The 19,385-nt window shown below is 37.3% G+C and overlaps 1 protein-coding gene across 1 annotated transcript in view; it reads right to left on the bottom strand.

Annotated features, from left to right (window-relative positions):
- Nucleotides 1–19,385, bottom strand: part of MGAM2 (maltase-glucoamylase 2 (putative)) — a 91,105-nt gene that overhangs the window by 977 nt on the left and 70,743 nt on the right. The window contains 5 exon segments of the mRNA XM_059395984.1: nt 1–851; nt 2,181–2,354; nt 6,755–6,804; nt 16,605–16,693; nt 18,874–18,998. The exon segment at nt 1–851 is cut by the window's left edge and continues 10 nt beyond it. Of these exon segments, the coding sequence (XP_059251967.1) occupies nt 1–851; nt 2,181–2,354; nt 6,755–6,804; nt 16,605–16,693; nt 18,874–18,998 (1,289 nt within the window).

Genomic DNA, 19,385 nt, shown 5'->3' on the forward strand with positions numbered 1-19,385 from the left:
GTGTCCGTGGTAGGAAGCGTACTATTGCTAGCGGTCGTGTTCGTGGGGGAAGGCGTAGTGCTGTAAGCAGCAGTGGTAGTAGGTGTAAAGGCAGTAGTACCTGTGGGGAAGGGAGTGTCCGTGGTAGGAAGAGTACTATTGCTAGTGGTCGTGTTCGTGGGGGTGGGGGTAGTGCTGTAAGGGACGGTAGTAGTAGGTGTAAAGGCAGTACTACTTGTCGGGAAGGGAGTGTCCGTGGTAGGAAGCGTACTATTGCTAGCGGTCGTGTTCGTGGGGGAAGGCGTAGTGCTGTAAGCAGCAGTGGTAGTAGGTGTAAAGGCAGTCGTACTCTTCGGGAAGGAAGTGTCGGTGATAGGAAGTGTACTATTGCTGGCGGTTGTGTTCGTGGGGGTGGGGGAAGGCGTAGTGCTGTAAGGGGCAGTGGTAGTAGTAAAGGCAGTAGTACCTGTGGGGAAGGGAGTGTCCGTGGTAGGAAGCGAACTATTGCTAGCGGTGGTATTCGTGGGGGAAGGCGTAGTGCTATCAGAAACATTAGGATTAGTTATAACTTCAGTAGTACTTGTTAGGAAAGATGTAGTGGTATTAGGACCAGTAATACTAGTTGTAACTTCAGTAGTACTTGCTGAGAAAGTAGTGGTTGGGATAGCAAGAGTGCTACTGGTATAAACAGAACTAGTGATAATAGTCTCAAAAGTGGTAGCTGTAGTAGAAACTGTAGAAGGATGTGGAGAACCTGTGGGGAAGGTACTTGTCATAGTTGTAGTAGAAACTGTAGGGCCTTCATATATCCATGTAACATCTGTTAGCTTTTCTAGGCTGATAATCTTGTCGGTAAGTTGAATAGTCAGCTTCTGCCAGAAAAGAAGAGATAAATTTGGTATTTGAGTAATTTTTAAACATCACATTAAAGTCATTTTTCAAATTATAATTTAACAAAAACCAATACATTCATTCTTTTCCAGAGATTAATAAAGGATATAAAGATTCCTTTCTGGGTCACTGACTTTAGACAAGTAAATAGGGGAATATGTTGTGTGCATGATCCTTGTACTGGAAATCTGTGTCTTTTCACTTCATCAGGCCACACCACATTGCTTACAAGTATTTGCAGCTTTGATTAAGCATTGATAACCAACACTTATAAAAATCTCTTTCCTTTGCCACTAGATTTTAACCTTCCAAAGGGAAGTCCGGTTTCATGTTTTCACCAGCCCCAACACTTAGTATAGTGCCTGGCAGATAATAGGCATCTGATATGCTACAAAATTTCCTACAAAGAAGGTCTGCATTAGTCTTAACTGGGAGTAATTACTTGCAGAGTGTGGTCTTGAGCTCAATAGCCCAGGAAAAATGTGTTGAAGTAGAGAACTAGCAAAGACTAGAGAGAGAAAAGCTATCTGATTGTTCGGAGGATCATTTTCCAAAATCCAAGTATTAGCAGGGCAGGTACTCATTCACTGCTTGGAGCACAGGAATGATACTTAATCCATTTTCACTTTGCTAAATGATCCCCTCCAGGTCACCGGATCATACTTAGGACAGATCTAGTGTTATAAAGCGGGATACTTTTCCCTCTGTGGTTACTCTTGGTAACTCTACTGGTAATTTGTCTTCCAAGTAGATAGCTCCAAAATCGGGCCCTGCTAGAAGGTCTAGTAGGGTCTGCTATTTATCACTCTGTTTTGTTAACCAAATAATTTTATCTCACATCACAGGTGGGACATAATCATCATGATGATTACCACAGTTGAATTTGCACCAACCTGGAGGATCTACCAATTTGGCCAGGATCATGAGCAATTTCAAGAAAGAGGGAAAAAATCTCCCAACAATTTTAGAGGATCACTTTTTCATTTTAGCCTCTGCCACAGAAGGAAATAAGTTTTGTTATGCTAGCCTGAGATACTAACCTCACTTAATGCATAGAACTACTTCTGGGAAGCACATGGAAAGGATTTTACCAGACCATAGATCATAGATTCTTGGACTACATTGGGAAGACCACTGATGCTACACATTTTACAATAGGATTCAACATTCCCAACTTTTCAGGAACATACTACTGCATGTACCTTTATAACCTTTCAAATACAAGCAAGTGAAAGAATGAAAATAAAAATGGTGATAACTCTGCAGAATAATAAAATTAATTTATGATATAACATTCCTTTGTGACATACCTGACTGTAAGGTTCACTCGTAAAATTCACCACTGTAATTTTCTGGTTGTCATAGATGAGAGTGACCTGTATCACAGAAGTAGAGCTTGTTCCCCAGATTTTAATATATCCGACTTTCAGTGGATTTGAGTCACTCAGATACTTATTGTGTATGGTCTGGATTTGCAATAGATTCTATAAAGAATATATAAAGAGAAAAAATACATAGGACATCTATCAAGAGACTGTATTTCACATTAAAATATTAAGAAAACTCAAATTACTATTGTTGTGCTGGTTTGCTGTTTTTATTCTTAAACACTTCATGAATATACACTTCCTGAGCATCTGCCATGATAAACTTGATAACACCAACATAATGAAAGGTATTTTACTTATATCATTACTAATTTTTACAAAGATTTTTGAAAAGCAAGCATCGTTATCTCAATTTTACCGATGAGGAAATTGAGGTTCTGGTAGTAAAGAGAGTAGCTAAATGACACAGATATTGTTGGATCATGATGCACCCATGTGCATAGCTCTGTATGAGTTAACACAGTGTGAACACAGAATCCCAGCAAACAGCCCCTAGACTAAGGACAGTTTGCAATAAGTCTAGGACTTGACAAAATCATGAACTTTTTTTTTTTAAGATTTTATTTATTTACTTGACAGAGAGAGATCACAAGTTGGCAGAGAGGCAGACAGAGAGAGAGGAGGAAGCAGGCTCCCCAGCGAGCAGAGAGCCCAAAGCGGGGCTCGATCCCAAGACCCTGGGATCATGACCTGAGCCGAAGGCAGAGGCTTTAACCCACTGAGCCACCCAGGCGCCCCCATGAACTGTTTTTGTATCAACACAAGGTTTAAACTAATGTGAGGTAAGTCAAAAAGTAGTATGTGATTAAGGCCTAAATGAAAATCATAGTGAATATTTGTTACAGGTGCTAAGAGAAAGGAGAAATCACTGCAGAATAGGGAGAGTCAAGAAAGGGCTTAGGAAGGGCATGGGACTTTAGGAAGCCAGGAAAGGTAGATGGATTTAGAAAGGTGAAATGAATTAGGAAGGGGCTGGAGAAAGAGTCATGTGTAAAAAAAGGCATGTTTATTAAGTGCAAGAGCTGTGGTAGCTCATGCTGAGCAAACAAAATAAGACAGGTTAAGATGGGTAGGATGAAAAAGATTTTATGCGATGCATCAAGGAGATAGTTGCAGTGGAGTGACGCCACAAACTCCTTGATTCTTGTGGCAATAGTAGAAAGAAAAAGTAGTCCATTCAATTGGCTTTCTGGAGAATTTAATAAGCTTTGAGACTGACTGCACAATTGGAATCAAGGGAAAATGAAGAAAAGGGGATATAACTTGAAGTAAATGGGTCTGCTGAAGCTAGAGCTTATTGATTTGGGAGAGCCTACTGTTAAATTGCCTGGAATTCTGGGGTGCCTGGGTGGCTCAGTTGGTTGAGCAGCTGCCTTTGGCTCAGGTCATGATCCTGGACTTCCAGGATCAAGTCCCACATCGGGCTCCCAGCTCCTTGGGGAGTCTGCTTCTCCCTCTGACCTTCTCCTCTCTCATGTTCTCTCTCACTCATTCTCTCTCCAATAAATAAATAAAAATCTAAAAAAAAAAAAAAATTGCCTGGAATTCTGAAAGCCAGTTGATAGCTTGAGATTGGCTAAAATGGTGGGAATACATAAACCACAGGAATTAACAAAAGCCACAAATTAGCTCCACACTCCTATTACTCCATGCCAGCCAGCACGCCATTGATAATTACCCCATGGAAAGTTAGAAGCTTTCTTTCATGTCAAGCCTCTGACCTTAGAAAGAAACGCCTTCAAAAATCACACAGAAATTAGAATTCACTTATCACTTCTTTGGAATAAGAGAAGAATGAGGTTTTAGAGTTAGAAAGCATTTAAGGAAAATGTAATGCTTTATAATAAAGAAACAAAGGTTAAACAGGGGAAGTGTCTTCCCTATGTTAAATACCTAGTTAGTACAAGCAGAACTAAAATCCAGGATTTCTAAATCAACAGTTTCATTTAAAAAAAAAAAACATTTTGAGAGGAAAGATATGTAGTTTTTGATTCAACTTTTCTTAAATTAAGAACAGAGAATTTACTTATTTAATTAGTATACAAAGCCCTGCATTTAGTTCCAAAAAGGCAAGGATGGAGAGAGCATGACCTGACAATCATGTCTATGAAGATAATTTGAAAGTTTTAGATGTCCATGAGATTTATGTGATGCATGTGTTTAATAATTTAGATGACCATGAGATTTATAGCATATGATACAACTGTTTAAAAAATTAAATTTAAAAAAGTTTAAAAATGTGAGGCAGTAGGAGTAAGAAAATAGAGTATAGCTAAAAAGAGGTAACAGTTGGACAATGAACTATTTATTGTTTCATGTCACTGATGTTTTGAGGTTGCCTGTTTTGCAGTATAAAGTTCATGTCATCTTACAGAAATATATGGCAAGCCATATATGTAATTTTAAATTTTCTCATAGCCACATTTTTTAAAAGTAAAAGGAAATAGGAGAAATTGATTTGAAAATACATTTTATTTAACCCAACATATCTAAAATATTATCATTTTAACATGTATTCAATATAGAAATATTAATGAGGTATTTTACAACCTTTCAAATATTTCAAATTAGCCTAGTCACATTTCCAGTGCTCAAAAGTCACATGGGATGCCTGGGTGGCTTAGTCGGTTAAGGGTCCAACTCTTAATTTCGGCTCAGGTCATCATCTCAGAGTCAAGAGATAGAGCCCCACACAAGCCTCCACACTGCACTGGGTATGGAGCCTGCTTACAATTCTCTCTTTCCTTCTCCCTCTGCCATCCCCCCAACTCCACTTATGCTTGAGTATGCATGTGTGCTCTTTTTTTCTCTCTCTAAAAAAAAAAAAAAAAAAAAAAAAGTCACATGTGGCTAGTAACTATCATACTGGATAATACAGCTCTAAGATAGTCTTTCAATCCTGGGTACCACGTTTTGAGAGGAATCTAGACTAATTGCAGTCCAAACAGAATAATCAGATCTGTTTAAGAATAAAACAGAGGAAGTATGAAGTTAGCCTGCAGATGAATAATTCCAAAAGAAGATGGAAGGTATATATAACAGACATCTTCAAATACCTGAAGCACTGCTATGTAGAAAAGACAATTGATTTGTGCTATGCTTTTCCTTAAATGCAAATCAATAGATAAAAATTATAAAGAAGCAAATTCCAGGTTTGACATAGAATGATATTCCTACTCTAATGAGAATGATATAGATTATCTCTGGAATCATTTAACATGCCTGGTAGATTGGTTGTATTATTTTCTCCAATTATTCACTCCTCCCTATTCATACCCTTTTTCCAAGTAATTTTGGCAATGTCCTCCCTCTCTGGATGGGGCATTGTATCCCATCTTTGTCTTTGGGCTTGGCCATCTGACTTCCCCTTGTTAATAGAATATTAGTCAACTTGGTGCAAATTGGAGATTCTAAAAAATGCTCAAGCATTTCCACTTCTGTTTTTGCCCTCTACCACAGTCATAAAAAGCGTCCTGTCCAGACCTGCCATAAGGCAATCTTAGGACATATTAATATAAGGACTGGCTTAAAAATTTCCAGGCTTTCCCAGGGACATCTGGGTGGTTCAGTTGGTTAAGCATCTGCTTTTGGCTTAGGTCATGATCCTAGAATCCTGGGATCAAGCCCCATATTTGGCTCCTAGCTCAGCAGGGAGTCTACTACTCCCTCTACCTCTATGTGTGTGTTCTCTTTCACTCTTTCTTTCTTTGAAATAAATAAATCTTTAAAAACAAAAACAAAAAACCCCAAACAAAACTGTAGGCTTTCCCAAATCAACAAGAGCTAGCTTTAGGATGCCCATTTACTTCAAGTTATATCCTCTTTTCTTCATTTTCCCTTGATTCTGCTTGCAGTCAGTCTCAAAGTCTTATTAATTCTCCATATCACCAATTGAACATATTTCATTTTCTTAGATCACTGAAGAGTCAGCTCACTCTTATACATACATACCTATGTGAGTGAGTACAGCTGGGATCATCCAAGCAGCCAAACAGTCCCGTTATTGAGTGTAAGCCAGCCAAGATCAGCTAAGTCCAGCCCAGATTATCAGAACACTAAAAACTCCCGGGCTAAATAATGTATTGTTTGAATTATTTATTTATTGTTACAAGCTGCTGAAGTTTTGACATTGTTTCTTATACACCATTATTGTGCAATAGATAACTGATTTAGCATTTATCCCGCAAAATATTATCAGCCAGAAAATGCCATCTCATCCCCGGAAAACGTGCTGTACATTTGAAGATCCATTTTTTTCACCAGCATTATATGAACTACAAGTTTCTTCTTATAAAAAACTGATGGCATATTGGATAGTTATCCAAATAAGGACTGTTTATTCCTGATGTTAATGTCAATGGACCCAATTTATAAGTGTAAAAGTAGGACATTCCTCCTATTAAGATGTAGGATATTATTTTGATATAGTTAACTGATAATGTTTAATCTGCAGCTAACTGGGAATGGGTTTATAAAATTCAATAAAATAGTCTTACCTGAGCTGCAGTAAAATTTGCCAAGAAATAGTTTCCATTTTCATAGGTATCTGCAAGCAAGAAAAAAGAATAAACTACTCATTGCTTCAACTGTAGCAGATAATCTTGTATATAGTCAAAGGGGTCACAATTACTGATCAGGATAATCATGACCTCTCTGAGAAACATTAAGGATAAGTAGCCAAGGGATTCTTTCACAACAGGTAAGTATGGAGATGGAAGAGGGTATTTCAAGTGAGGATCAAGTGGTTGTAAAACCAGAAAATCTTGGTTGAACTAAGGATAGATACCCCAGATGAGGAAATGTGAAGGCTACTGACTGGTTTCTTCTGTGCCAGTGTAGCAAGCACATAACCATGAAGGTTGACATGGCTATGATGATAAAAGCTCAAAGCAGAGGAGAGTAGCTAGGAATTCAGGCTCAAGCCAGACTGACATGGATTCAAATTCCTGCTCCTACACTTAATAGTTGTGCAAACTATGACAAATAACATTTTATCATCTGTAAAATGGAGATAGTAGCACCTAGCTCATGGTATGCTGCATGAGCAGAGTAAGTGCTCAAAATGTATTCTTTACTATCATTAGCAAAGTCATCATCATCTTCACCTTTATGGTTCTTCTCTTAGACCATCCTACCACATTGCTCTAGTTCCCAAACCCTCCTGCCTCTACATAACTTACTCCATCAATTCTTCCCCAGACCCTCTTTTCTCCTCTGGGTTCCAATTATGCTCGAGAACACTCCATTCTGACAAACCCTCTCTATAGCAAGCAACCACCACATCTCTTTTTTTAGTACCATATTGTCTCAGAAAAGGTAGCCTCTGTTTGTTATGTCTGTGGACTCAACTCATAATTCAATCCTACATCTCCTGTATTTCAGTTCTTATATTTCCTTATTTCACTGGGTCTAATCTTTTCAAAGTCACCAGTGACACAGTATATTAAATCTAAGTATCTCTTCATGATATTCAGGTGTTTTAGATCTGTTTCCCCACACACCGCTTCCTTGAAATAATCCTTAGTAGAGGCCCACTTTACTCATCCTTCTCATGTAGGTTCTATAATTCTTATTTCTTAAGAGTCAGTTCCATTTCATGTTCTGTTCTTGCCCTTATGACACTCCATCTCTTACCAATATTCCAATATCTCTGCCCTTGAACCAATTAATTCTCTTCTTTATTTTCTATAAATTACCTCTATTCTTGCAGAAATAATCATAAGGCCTGTATTTTTTAAAATTTAGCCTTGGTTAGAAAATGTAACCTAAGCAAATATCTTAAGACTCTTCTAGCAGTTTGAACAAAGAATGGAATTTTGTTAATAAGGTGATCTAAGATTATCCTTGAACTAGCTATCAAGTCTCCTTATGTAAGGAAAAATTTAACAAATAGTTAAAAACCTATTAATGGAAAATTTAAGTTAAAGCTATACTTATATTATGTCTTGGTGTTTTAAATTTTGAATTTCTAAGTCTGTTTGGTGAAAAGGAGCAAAGAGCTTCTCCATAGGCGTTAAAAAGTGTAAAAATCTTTAAACTCTCGGGGACTATTGATTTTTAACCTTGAAACTAAGATATTTGTTGAAGGAAACTGAAATTTCATAGAAAATTGTTTTCCCCTTAAATTTTTGAAATGTATTGCTCATAGGGAGCTGATTTCTTAACAAAAGCTGTGATGTTATTAACCCACTATGACATTAATCATCTAGTTCCAATTAGCTCAAGCTATATAAAAGGATCCTATGTTCCCTTAAAACTTTGGGTCCCAACCATCAGTCATTTTGCTGGTGCGACATTTGGTGACATCTAGAAAGACATTTGATTGCTACATCTTGGGGTTGGAGGAAATGTTTTTGGCATTTGGAGGGGTGTTGCTAAACATCTTATAATGAACAGTTCAGCCACCACCCATAACAAAGAATTATCTAGCCCAAATTGTCAGTACAGTCAATCAGATGTCTGATAGGGGACTTGTATCTAGAGGATATAAAAACACTTACAATTAAATAATAAAAAATTAATCTAATGTAAAAGTTGACACAGTTTGTGAATAGACATTTCTCCAAAGAAGATTATGAATGGCCAGTAAGGTACACCTGGGTGCTCAGTCAGTTAAGCATCTGCCTTCTGCTCAGGTCATGATCCCAGGGTTCTGGGATCAAGCCCCACATGGGGCTCCCTGCTTGGTGGGGAGTCTGCTTCTCCCTCCTCCACTCTCCCTACTTATTGTCTTTCCCTCTCTCATTCAAATAAATAAATAAAATCTTAAAAAAAAAATGAATGGCCAGTAAGTACAATAAAAGATATTCAATGAGATTAGTTATCAGGGAAAAACACAAATCAATAGAAGCCACAGTGGTATATTATTTCACCCAGAGGAAGACAATAATAAGTGTTGGCAAGGATGCTGAGACTCTGGATCCCACATGCACTGCTGAAGGAATGTAAAATGGTGCCGCCTCCTTATAAAAGAATATGGGAGTTCCCACAAAAATAAACATAGAGTTACTATACAAAGGGGACGTTCCAATCCTAAGTATGCACCCTAGAGAACTAAAATAATGTCTATACAAAAACTTGTACATGAATATTCATAGCAGCATTTTTCTTAATAGTGAAAAAGTGGAAACAACTCAAGCATGTACTAGCTGATATATAAAATGTAGTATAGGGGTGCCTGGGTGGCTCAGTGGGTTAAAGCCTCTGCCTTTGGCTTAGGTCATGATCCCAGGTGCTGGGATCGAACCCCGCATCGGGCTCTCTGCTCGGCAGGGAGTCTGCTTCCTCCTCTGTCTCTGCCTGCCTCTCTGCCTACTTGTGATCTCTGTCAAATAAATAAATAAAATCTTTTAAAAAAATGTAGTATATTCATACAACATCATACTATTCATCCATATTAAAGAAATGAAGTATGGATACATGCTACAACTTGCTAGAACCTTAAAAATGTTATGCTAAGTGATAGAAGGCAGTAATAAAAGACCACACTTATTCCATTTATGTGACTCCATATGATTCCATTCCTATGAAACATCTAGCATACACAGATGTATAGTGACAGAGTAGTCAATGCCTAGAGTTGCATCTCCTGGGGCTGGAGAGAATGGGGGCAGGGCGAGGGAGGACTGAGGGGTGATATCTAAAAGATGGAGGGCTTATTTTGAGGGTAAAGAAATTTTTCCAAAATTGTCTGTGTAATGGTTGCACAACTTGGCAAACATGTGAAAACCAGTGAATTGTACACTTAAAAATGGGTATGTTACAGAGTGTGTGAATTGTATCTCAATAAACTTGTTACCAAAAAGTTAAAGACAACCCCCAAAACTAACAACAACAAAAAGGCATTTATTTTTTATAAAAATGTATATAAAAAAGACTTCTGGGGTGCTTGGGTGGCTCAGTGGGTTAAGACTCTGCCTTCAGTTCAGGTCATGATCTCAGGGTCCTGGGATGGAGCCCCGCATTGGGCTCTCTGCTCAGCAGAGGCCTGTTTCCCCTCTCTCTCTGCTTATCTCTCTGCCTACTTGTGATTTCTCTCTCTGTCAAATAAATAAATAAAATCGTTTAAAAAAAAAAAAAGAGACTTCTACCTGATTCATCTTAAAGATGAATACAGTGTGATTTCTACTTGTCATAACACTCCCAGGCTTCTCACTCCTCTCTTCATCAGACTTTCTGTCATCACACCCTATTTGCAAATTGCAAGCCCCACCAGGAGACTCCATAAACATCTCAAATCCCAAGCATGCAAAATTAATCTCCTTATCTCTCAGCATTCGCTAACGTGGCTTTATTGCCCATGTTCCGTGACGATGATTCCATGATGAGGGAATCGCTTCCTGCCCAATCACCTACGCATGCAGCTGGCGTGATCTGATGATGCCGTCAACAGTCAGCCCGGCGAGATGTCACCAATGTGATACACTGTTAAGTAACCTTGGCACAGCCACGAACTCCTTTAGCTGCAATTTTTTGCTCACCAAACAAATCCCTGATTAAAATCTCATGCTTCACCTAGATTTAATTTAAGGAAAAATATGTACTTCCTAATAGATGGGAACATCCTAGCTCTTTCATATAATTCTTAAGTTTAAAAAATTGGCACTGTAGCTTATTATTTGTTTATAAGATTTAAGGCTGCAAATCTCTTAAAACCTAATTTGGGTGGCTGGTTAACCTCCTTTTTCTGACTTTTGGACTTCCTGTTGTCATAGTAATCACACTGATGTAAATGCAGTATATCTTACCTAATATATCTTATCTTAAAGACTTATACTGTAATTTTATTTACCTTGAGTATTAATGATATAGTCTACTCAGCATCTATGTGCCAGGAATTCTCTCTACATATGAAATCATTTTATCTGCATAAAATGATCTACATGATAAGTACAGTTTTGTAGATAATAAAGACAAGAAAATACTAGCAAAGAGATGTTAAGCATCCTTCCAAAAGGCATATAACCAAGAGATGGCTGAAGTGATGTCTGATTCCAGGGCTATGGGATGCCACGTGCCACATGTCTCTCCATGGAATTCACTTATCAGATTAAACTTTACAGAAATAATTGAAGACTAAGTTGAACTTGGAAAAAAGTAATCAAATCCTTTCGTATCCCACCATTAACCTAGTCCTACCACTAAATGAACAATCAATTATTTGAAAAATAGCTCTTTTAAATACCATATTCAATGATTATGGGGTTATAATGCATTATGCATACACTGAAATTTAAAGTACCATCTGCAATACTATCAAAAACTTAGAAATACTTTGGATGTATTTAACAAAATATGTGTAAGACCCATGCACTGAAAATTACAAAATGCTCTAAGATAAAGAAGACCTAAGCAATTAAAGATGATACACAGATATTCCCAAATTGATTCATAGACTCAATGCAATTGCAGTCAAAATTCTAGCAAGTTTTTGTTAATTACTATTTGTCAAAACAGTTTTGAATCTACCTTAATGCAGTGTGGTATTGGTATAAGTATAAACATAGAGAACATGAAACAGAACAAATAATATAAAAATAGATTCTCAGCCATATAGGACCTATTCATAGCTAACAAAAGTGTCAAGGTAATATAACAAGGGAAAAGATTCTGCTTTCAGAAAAGGTGCTGGATTAACTGGATAAACATATGAGGGAACAATGAACCTTACATACACACAAACACATACAAAATTACATACACACAAAATTTAATACAAAATAGGTGATAGTCCTAAATGTAAAAGCTACGAGAAAAATCTCTGTAACCTTGGATTAGGCCATGTGATATTGTGATTTATATTCTGTATTTGGTCTTCATCCCACTTCTGCCACAGAGCTCTTAAAACCTTTGGAATTTCCTGAGTGATAAGAACTAAGTATTTTTTTGTTACGTTAATGAGTTGATTTAGGGAAAGCACTTCCAGTTCTGGGTAATCAACCTTGTGATTTGAAGGCTGGAACTTCCAGCCCCACCCAGAGACTTTTGGAAGGAAATTGGGGCTGGAGAGCGATGGTGGATAATGTAGTGTCAGAATTGAATTGAATTGTAGGACACCTAGATAGTGTCCCAGAATTACTTGTAGGTATGGGGAAACACCGCCCCCCCCACCCAACAGACACACGTTAGAATTAGTACCAGATGCTTTTTAGACCAAAGCACAAGAAGCACAAATATCAAAGAAAAGCATGGTAAAAAAAAATGGATTTTTATCAAAGTTTAAGTTTGGTGTTTTTTGTTTTGTTTTGTTTTGTTTTGTTTTGTTTTTTTTGTAAGATACTATAAAGGAATTGTATAGGCAAGTTACAGACAGGGAGATAAAAGTTTGGTAAACATAACTCCTACAGATCACTAAGGAAAAGGCAACATAATAAAAAATAGGCAGAGGACTCGAACCAATAACTCAATATGAAGACATAGAAATAGCCAATAAACATAAGGTGCTCAACATCAAGGAAATGCAAATTAAATCCACCATAATGAGGTGCCCTAGGTATTACTAAAATAGTTAAAATTTTAAAGACTGACAACACCAAGTGTTAGTGAAGATGTGGGAAATTGGAACTCTGAATTTTTGTCATTAGTGAAGAGAAACAGTATAGCCAGTTTAGAAAATACTTGGGGTTTCTTCAAAAGTTAAACATACACTTACCATCTGACCCAGCCTGGCAATTTCACATCCAGACTTTTACCCAGGAGAAATGAAAACGTATGATTACAAATAATACTCAAATAAGCAAATAATACTCAAAATATACTCAAATAATCACGGCAGATCAAAAGCTTCTGCACAGCAAAGGAAACAGTCAACAAAACAAAGAGGCAACCCACGGAATGGAGAAGATATTTGCAAATGACAGTACAGACAAAATGCTGATATCCAGGATCTACAAAGAACTTCTCAAACTCAAAACACACAAAACAGATAATCATGTCAAAAAATGGGCAGAAGACATGAATAGACACTTCTCCAATGAAGATATACAAATGGCTATCAGACACATGAAAAAATGTTCATCATCACTAGCCATCAGGGAGATTCAAATTATAACCACATTGAGATACCACCTTACACCAGTTAGAATGGCCAAAATTAGCAAGACAGGAAACAAAGTGTGTTGGAGAGGATGTGGAGAAAGGGGAACCCTCTTACACTGTTGGTGGGAATGCAAGTTGGTGTAGCCACTTTGGAGAACAGTGTGGAGATTCCTCAAGAAATTAAAACTAGAGCTTCCCTATGACCCTGCAATTGCACTACTGGGTATTTACCCCAAAGATACAGATGGAGTGAAAAGAAGGGCCATCTGTACCCCAATGTTTATAGAAGCAATTGCCACAGTCACCAAACTGTGGAAAAAACCAAGATGCCCCTCAATAGATGAAAGGATAAGGAAGATGTGGTCCATATACACTATGGAATATTATGCCTCCATCAGAAAGGATGAATACCCAACTTTTGTATCAACATGGATGGGACTGGAAGAGATTATGCTGAGTGAAATAAGTCAAGCAGAGAGAGTCAATTATCATATGGTTTCACTTATTTGTGGAGCATAACAAATAACATGGAGGACATAGGGAGATGGAGAGGAGAAGGGAGTTGAGGGAAATTGGAAGGGGAGATGAACCATGAGAGACTATGGACTCTGAAAAACAATCTGAGGGTTTTGAAGGGGTTGGGGGTGGGAGGTTGGGGGAACCAGGTGGTGGGTATTGGAGAGGGCACGTATTGCATGGAGCACTGGGTGTGGTGCATAAACAATGAATTCTGTTATGCTGAAAAAATTTTTAAAAAATCATGGCAGGTTTATGCATAATGGAAAAAACTTAAAACAACTTAAATATTCATCAATAAGTAAATGGATAAACAAGTTATGGTATATCCATACAATGGGATATTATTTTTCAGGAGTCAAAAGGTAATAAGCTACTTTTATATGCCACCAGATGGCAAAATATCTTGCTACAAAAGTCATTTTGCTAAGAAGCAAAGCACAAAAGGATACACAATGTATGATTCTATTTACATCAAGCCTAGAAAAGACAAATCTCATCTAGAGAGACAGAAAGCAGATCAGTAGTTCTAAGAGCCTGAAGTGGGGGTTGAGAGTGCGGGGTAGTTCGCTGAAAAGATGTAGAAGGGGAAATTTGGGTCATGAAAATATTCTAGATCTAGATTCTAGATTCAAGAATCTAGAATCTAGGATTCTAGATTCAAGATCTAGATTCTAGATCTTGACTGTGGTGGTAACAATATAAATGTATCTATTTGTCAAAACTTATTGAACTATATACTTAAGATGGATACATTTTGTGTAAATACAACTCAATTAAGTTGATTAAAAGAGCAATAATTTCACTTCTAGGAATCTACCCTATGGAAATAATCTGAAATGCAAACAAAGGTTAATACTGGATGGTGTTCATAACAATGAAAACTAAAAATATCCTGTATCTTAGATTAGAGAGTAATTACAGAAAGTCAGATAAATTGTGGCATATCTTCTCAGTGGCATAGAGTAATCATAATGGTGTTTATCAGGAGTATATGATAACATCTAGACATATTTCTATCATTGTGTTAAGTGCAAAGAAACAGCAGTCAGAAATTAAATATGCAGTATGTTTTCAGTGATATAAAAAGTTAACTGTTTTCTTAAATAACATGAAAGCAAAAGAATATAGCAGTAATATTACTTTTTTCCTAGTTTTCTGTCTTTAAAATATTTTCTTTAATGATGCTATATTACCCTCTTAATGAAGAAAGTGGAAAGGAAGATATTACTAGTGAAAAAAAACAAGCTATGATTTCAGAAAATGTGATATGTTAAAAGATTAGAATGTTCTAGTCTGCAGTAACAAGTATTGGAAAATGGGCGTCAGTTGGTAACAACACATCAGTATTTCTGTAGAGATGTCTAAGGAAGAGGATGTTCTGACTATTGTGACAGCCCCCAATTATCTCGGTAGCATTGTCCTATTCCTAGATTAGGGAAAGCATACAAAGTAATATTTCGTTGACATAACGATCTTTTCGACAATGCTTAACTCCCTACTTCTGAGACACTAAGAAATTTTGTGAGCTTTCATTTGCCTCTTGAGTGAGCCTACTTAGGAGGAACAGGGTGCCTGGTAATAGGTGGCTGGCCCAAACAACAGAGCCAGGTCTATGAACCACTGTGAATGAATGAACTGTCAGCCTCAGAGTTGCATCCACACTTTTATCAGAACAAGGCAGTTAGTTATACAGAGATAGATCCCTCCTGGAAAGATATATTCAAGGCACTGAATGAGAAGAACATGCAGCCAAGAATACTTTATCCAGCAAGACTGACATTCAAAATGGACGGTGAAATAAAGAGTTTCTAAGACCGGCAAGGCTTAAAAGACTATGCAACCACCAAGCCGATACTGCTGGAAATATTAAGGGGGTTTCTTTAAAGGAGGAAAAAGCCCAAGAATAGCATTGAACAGAAAGATAGAGACAATCTACAGAAAGAAAGACTTCAAAGGTAACACGATGTCAATAAAAACGTATCTATCAATAATCACCCTCAATGTGAATGGCCTAAAAGCGCCCATAAAACGGCACAGGGCTGCAGACTGGATAAAACGACAGGACCCATCCAAATGTTGTCTACAAGAGACCCATTTTGAACGTAAAGATACACCCAGACTGAAAGTGAAGGGATGGAGAAGCATCTTTCATGCCAATAGGCCTCAAAAGAAGGCTGGGGTAGTGATTCTCATATCAGACAAATTAGATTTTAAACTAAAGACTGTAGTCAGAGATCCAGAAGCACACTACATCATTCTTAAAGGGACTACCCACCAAGATGATCTAACAATTGTAAATATCTATGCCCCCAATATGGGAGCATCCAATTACATAAGAAAACTGTTAATCAAGATAAAGAGTCATATTGATATGAATACACTAATCGTTGGAGATCTTAACACGCCTCTCTCAGAAATAGATCATCGAAGCAGAAAATCAATAAAGAAACAAGAGCATTGAATGACACATTGGACCAGATGGACCTCATAGATATATACAGAACATTCCACCCTAAAACAACAGAATACTCATTCTTCTCAAGTGCACATGGAACCTCCTGGCTGAATTCATAACATCACGTTGCTGAACCTACAAAGCTGGGGGCCCATACATTGTTCTATAGTAATTAGAGTGTTATATAAGGAGCAGGCAAAAATTGCAAAAATTCTCCCAACACCATTGCTCTATAACAGTAGCAGAAACAGGTTTAGAAACAGATTATGCCAATTAAATCCTGAGCTGTGGTTTTTCTGCTTGCTGTATGGAGATTCCAGAACCTTCATACTCACCAATGCTTTGTCCATCATCCCAGAATATCTGGCCTTCAGCTTTCCCATTGTCATCCAAAGCAACAATCAATCCCATAAATTTTTGTCGACTATGAAAAAAAAGGAGTTATTTTTCTCTAGATTATAAATTGTAAGAGTGAAGGACAGTTTCTGTTGAAAATATTACTCATCCAGAACAAAAAAAATGCATTAAAAATGCACATAAAGTTCTAAAAATAGGTAAATTAAAATGTATCTTCTTTATAAAAGAGCTTATTGCATGCCTCTTAAATATTAAGGTTTCCTGGATGGTTTAAAACAGAATTTTATTTTCAAAAATTATACACAAAAATGTCTACTATATAACACAGCAAAATGTATAAATACCATTAAGGCTGAGCTATACTTAGATATTTATCTATCAAAATATATTTGCAATTAGAAATGGATTCCATCTCAAAGGATGTATGTGCAAACCAATTTCAATTAAGTGTAGTCATATTTAAATTATTTTATGTAATGAAAGAGTATTTGTTTGGAATTTTGAGGTGGTTTCTTTATAGTAGGGACTTATAAATAATTATGATAAGTAAATATGAAATATGTTTAATCAATGTCCTTTAATTTTAATATACCTCAAGATATTTAATTTTTTAAAGATCTAATTTTTAATAATTAACATGAAATTATCAGGCATGATCTTGTGGATTAAAAATATAGACACTTGATGTGGTATATATACACAATGGAATACTATGCAGCCATCAAAAGAAATGAAATCTTGCCATTTGCGACAACATGGATGGAACTAGAGCGTATCATGCTTAGCGAAATAAGTCAGGCGGAGAAAGACAACTATCATATGATCTCCCTGATATGAGGAAGTGGTGTTGCAACATGGGGGCTTAAGTGGGTACGAGAAGAATAAATGAAAGAAGATGGGATTGGGAGGGAGACAAACCATAAGTGACTCTTAATCTCACAAAACAAACTGAGGGTTGCTGGGGGGAGGGGGTTTGGGAGAAGGGGGTGGGATTATGGACATTGGGGAGGGTATGTGCTTTGGTGATTCACAGACCTGTACCCCTGGGGATAAAAATATATGTTTATAAAAAATAAAAAATTATATTAAAAAAATATAGACACTTAAAAAATCAAATAAACATACTTACTTACATATGTATTATAAGTAATATATTAAGATATGAATTCCTTAGGAAGAAAACCACAGAACGACCCTTCAGTAGCTTCCAGACTGCTACAGAATAAAACACAAGGTCTTGCTTGTGTTTTTACACCCTCCATGACCTGATCTTAGCCTGCTTGAACTTTATTTCATCCCTCTTCCTCTCTACTCTCCAATTAAACTGACTGGTTTACTATGCCCCAAACCAAACTCATTTTTCACCTTTAGCTCTTTAATACTCCCAGAATATTTCTTTCCCTGCCTTCATATATTCAAATCCTATTTATTATTCAAGACTCAGCTCAAAGCTCTCATTCACGTGAACTCATGCTTTATACCACAAGGCTAAGTTAACTTCTTTCCTTTTGAATGGTTATAGTTCTTTTTATGTGTGTCTCTCTTGACATAACATGTTCCCTTTAATTTAGTACCTAAACACAAATATAAATATATAAATATAAATGTATAAATATTTATATTTATATAAAATCTATCCCGAGTTGACCAAAGTAGACCTGGAAATAAGCACTAAATCCTCCTTGGATAGCCATCACAAATCAAGGAGCTCATAATATCCCCAACATTTTTAATAGTGTGGAAACGGGTAAATGCTACTGCCCTCAAGAAAATTTTTGCCCCAGGGGTAATGGAGTAGCTCCGTTGATTAAGCACGGGGCTCTTGATTTTGGCTCAGGTTGTAATCTCAGGGTGGTGAGATCGATCCCTCTTACTTGGCGCTCAGCATGGAGTCTGCTTAAGATTCTCTCCCTCTCCCTCTGCCCTTCCCCCGACCCCACTCCTCCACCCCCACATGCACACTCTCTCTCTAAAATAATAAGTAAAATAAAATAAAATAAAATAAAATAAAAATTAAAGAAAATTTTTGCCCCAGGCCTTGGACACAGCTAAAGATAAAAGATCTCCCCAAGACTGACTTCATGAATGCGTTCTCCCCCAATCCCAGTCAAAAGGCCCTTATGGAATCGAATCAATAGGAGGGTTTGTAGTTGTATTTATTTATCCACAGAGCTTTGGTGAAGGTGGGCAGCTCCCTGAGAGGCTGCCTCATTATGACAAAGCGTGGCCATCCAGCTTTGTCCTCACCTGGCTTGAGTGTTCATTGCGGGCTCTTGCCAAGGCAGGATGTAGCCTCCTCTGATGTGAAGGTTGATGTGGTCAAGGGGTGCGCCCAGGGTTTTCCACTTACCTGTCGACACACTGCCAGTTTCCTAGGAGACAGAATATAGGCAAGGAGGGATGACAATAAAGAGAAGAAATGAACAGATGCATGCTTTAATACAAGTCTTTCTAAGGAAGCATGTTTGAAAGTCAGCAAGAAACAGTAAGTCAAAGGAAAATCTCTGATTTTAGCTTTCTTAAAAACTCTAGAAATCTAGCCTTTTCTCTGTGTTCTCCAGAGAAGTAGGAGTGAGGGGAGAGAAAAGTCAATGTATGGGTGTCAGATTTTACCTAATTATGCTTTTGTGGATAATTTTGTTTAAGCAAACCTTGCTTGGCTGAAAGGTTGAAAATTACTGCCTTAGAAATTATGTGCCTGAAAGACAGAAGAAAGTGCTGGCCTCCCCTCTAGGCAGCACGGACCAGTCTGGTTCTTC

The sequence above is a fragment of the Mustela nigripes genome, chromosome 4 (genome assembly GCF_022355385.1).
Source record: "Mustela nigripes isolate SB6536 chromosome 4, MUSNIG.SB6536, whole genome shotgun sequence".
In the NCBI taxonomy this organism is placed as follows: domain Eukaryota; kingdom Metazoa; phylum Chordata; class Mammalia; order Carnivora; family Mustelidae; genus Mustela; species Mustela nigripes.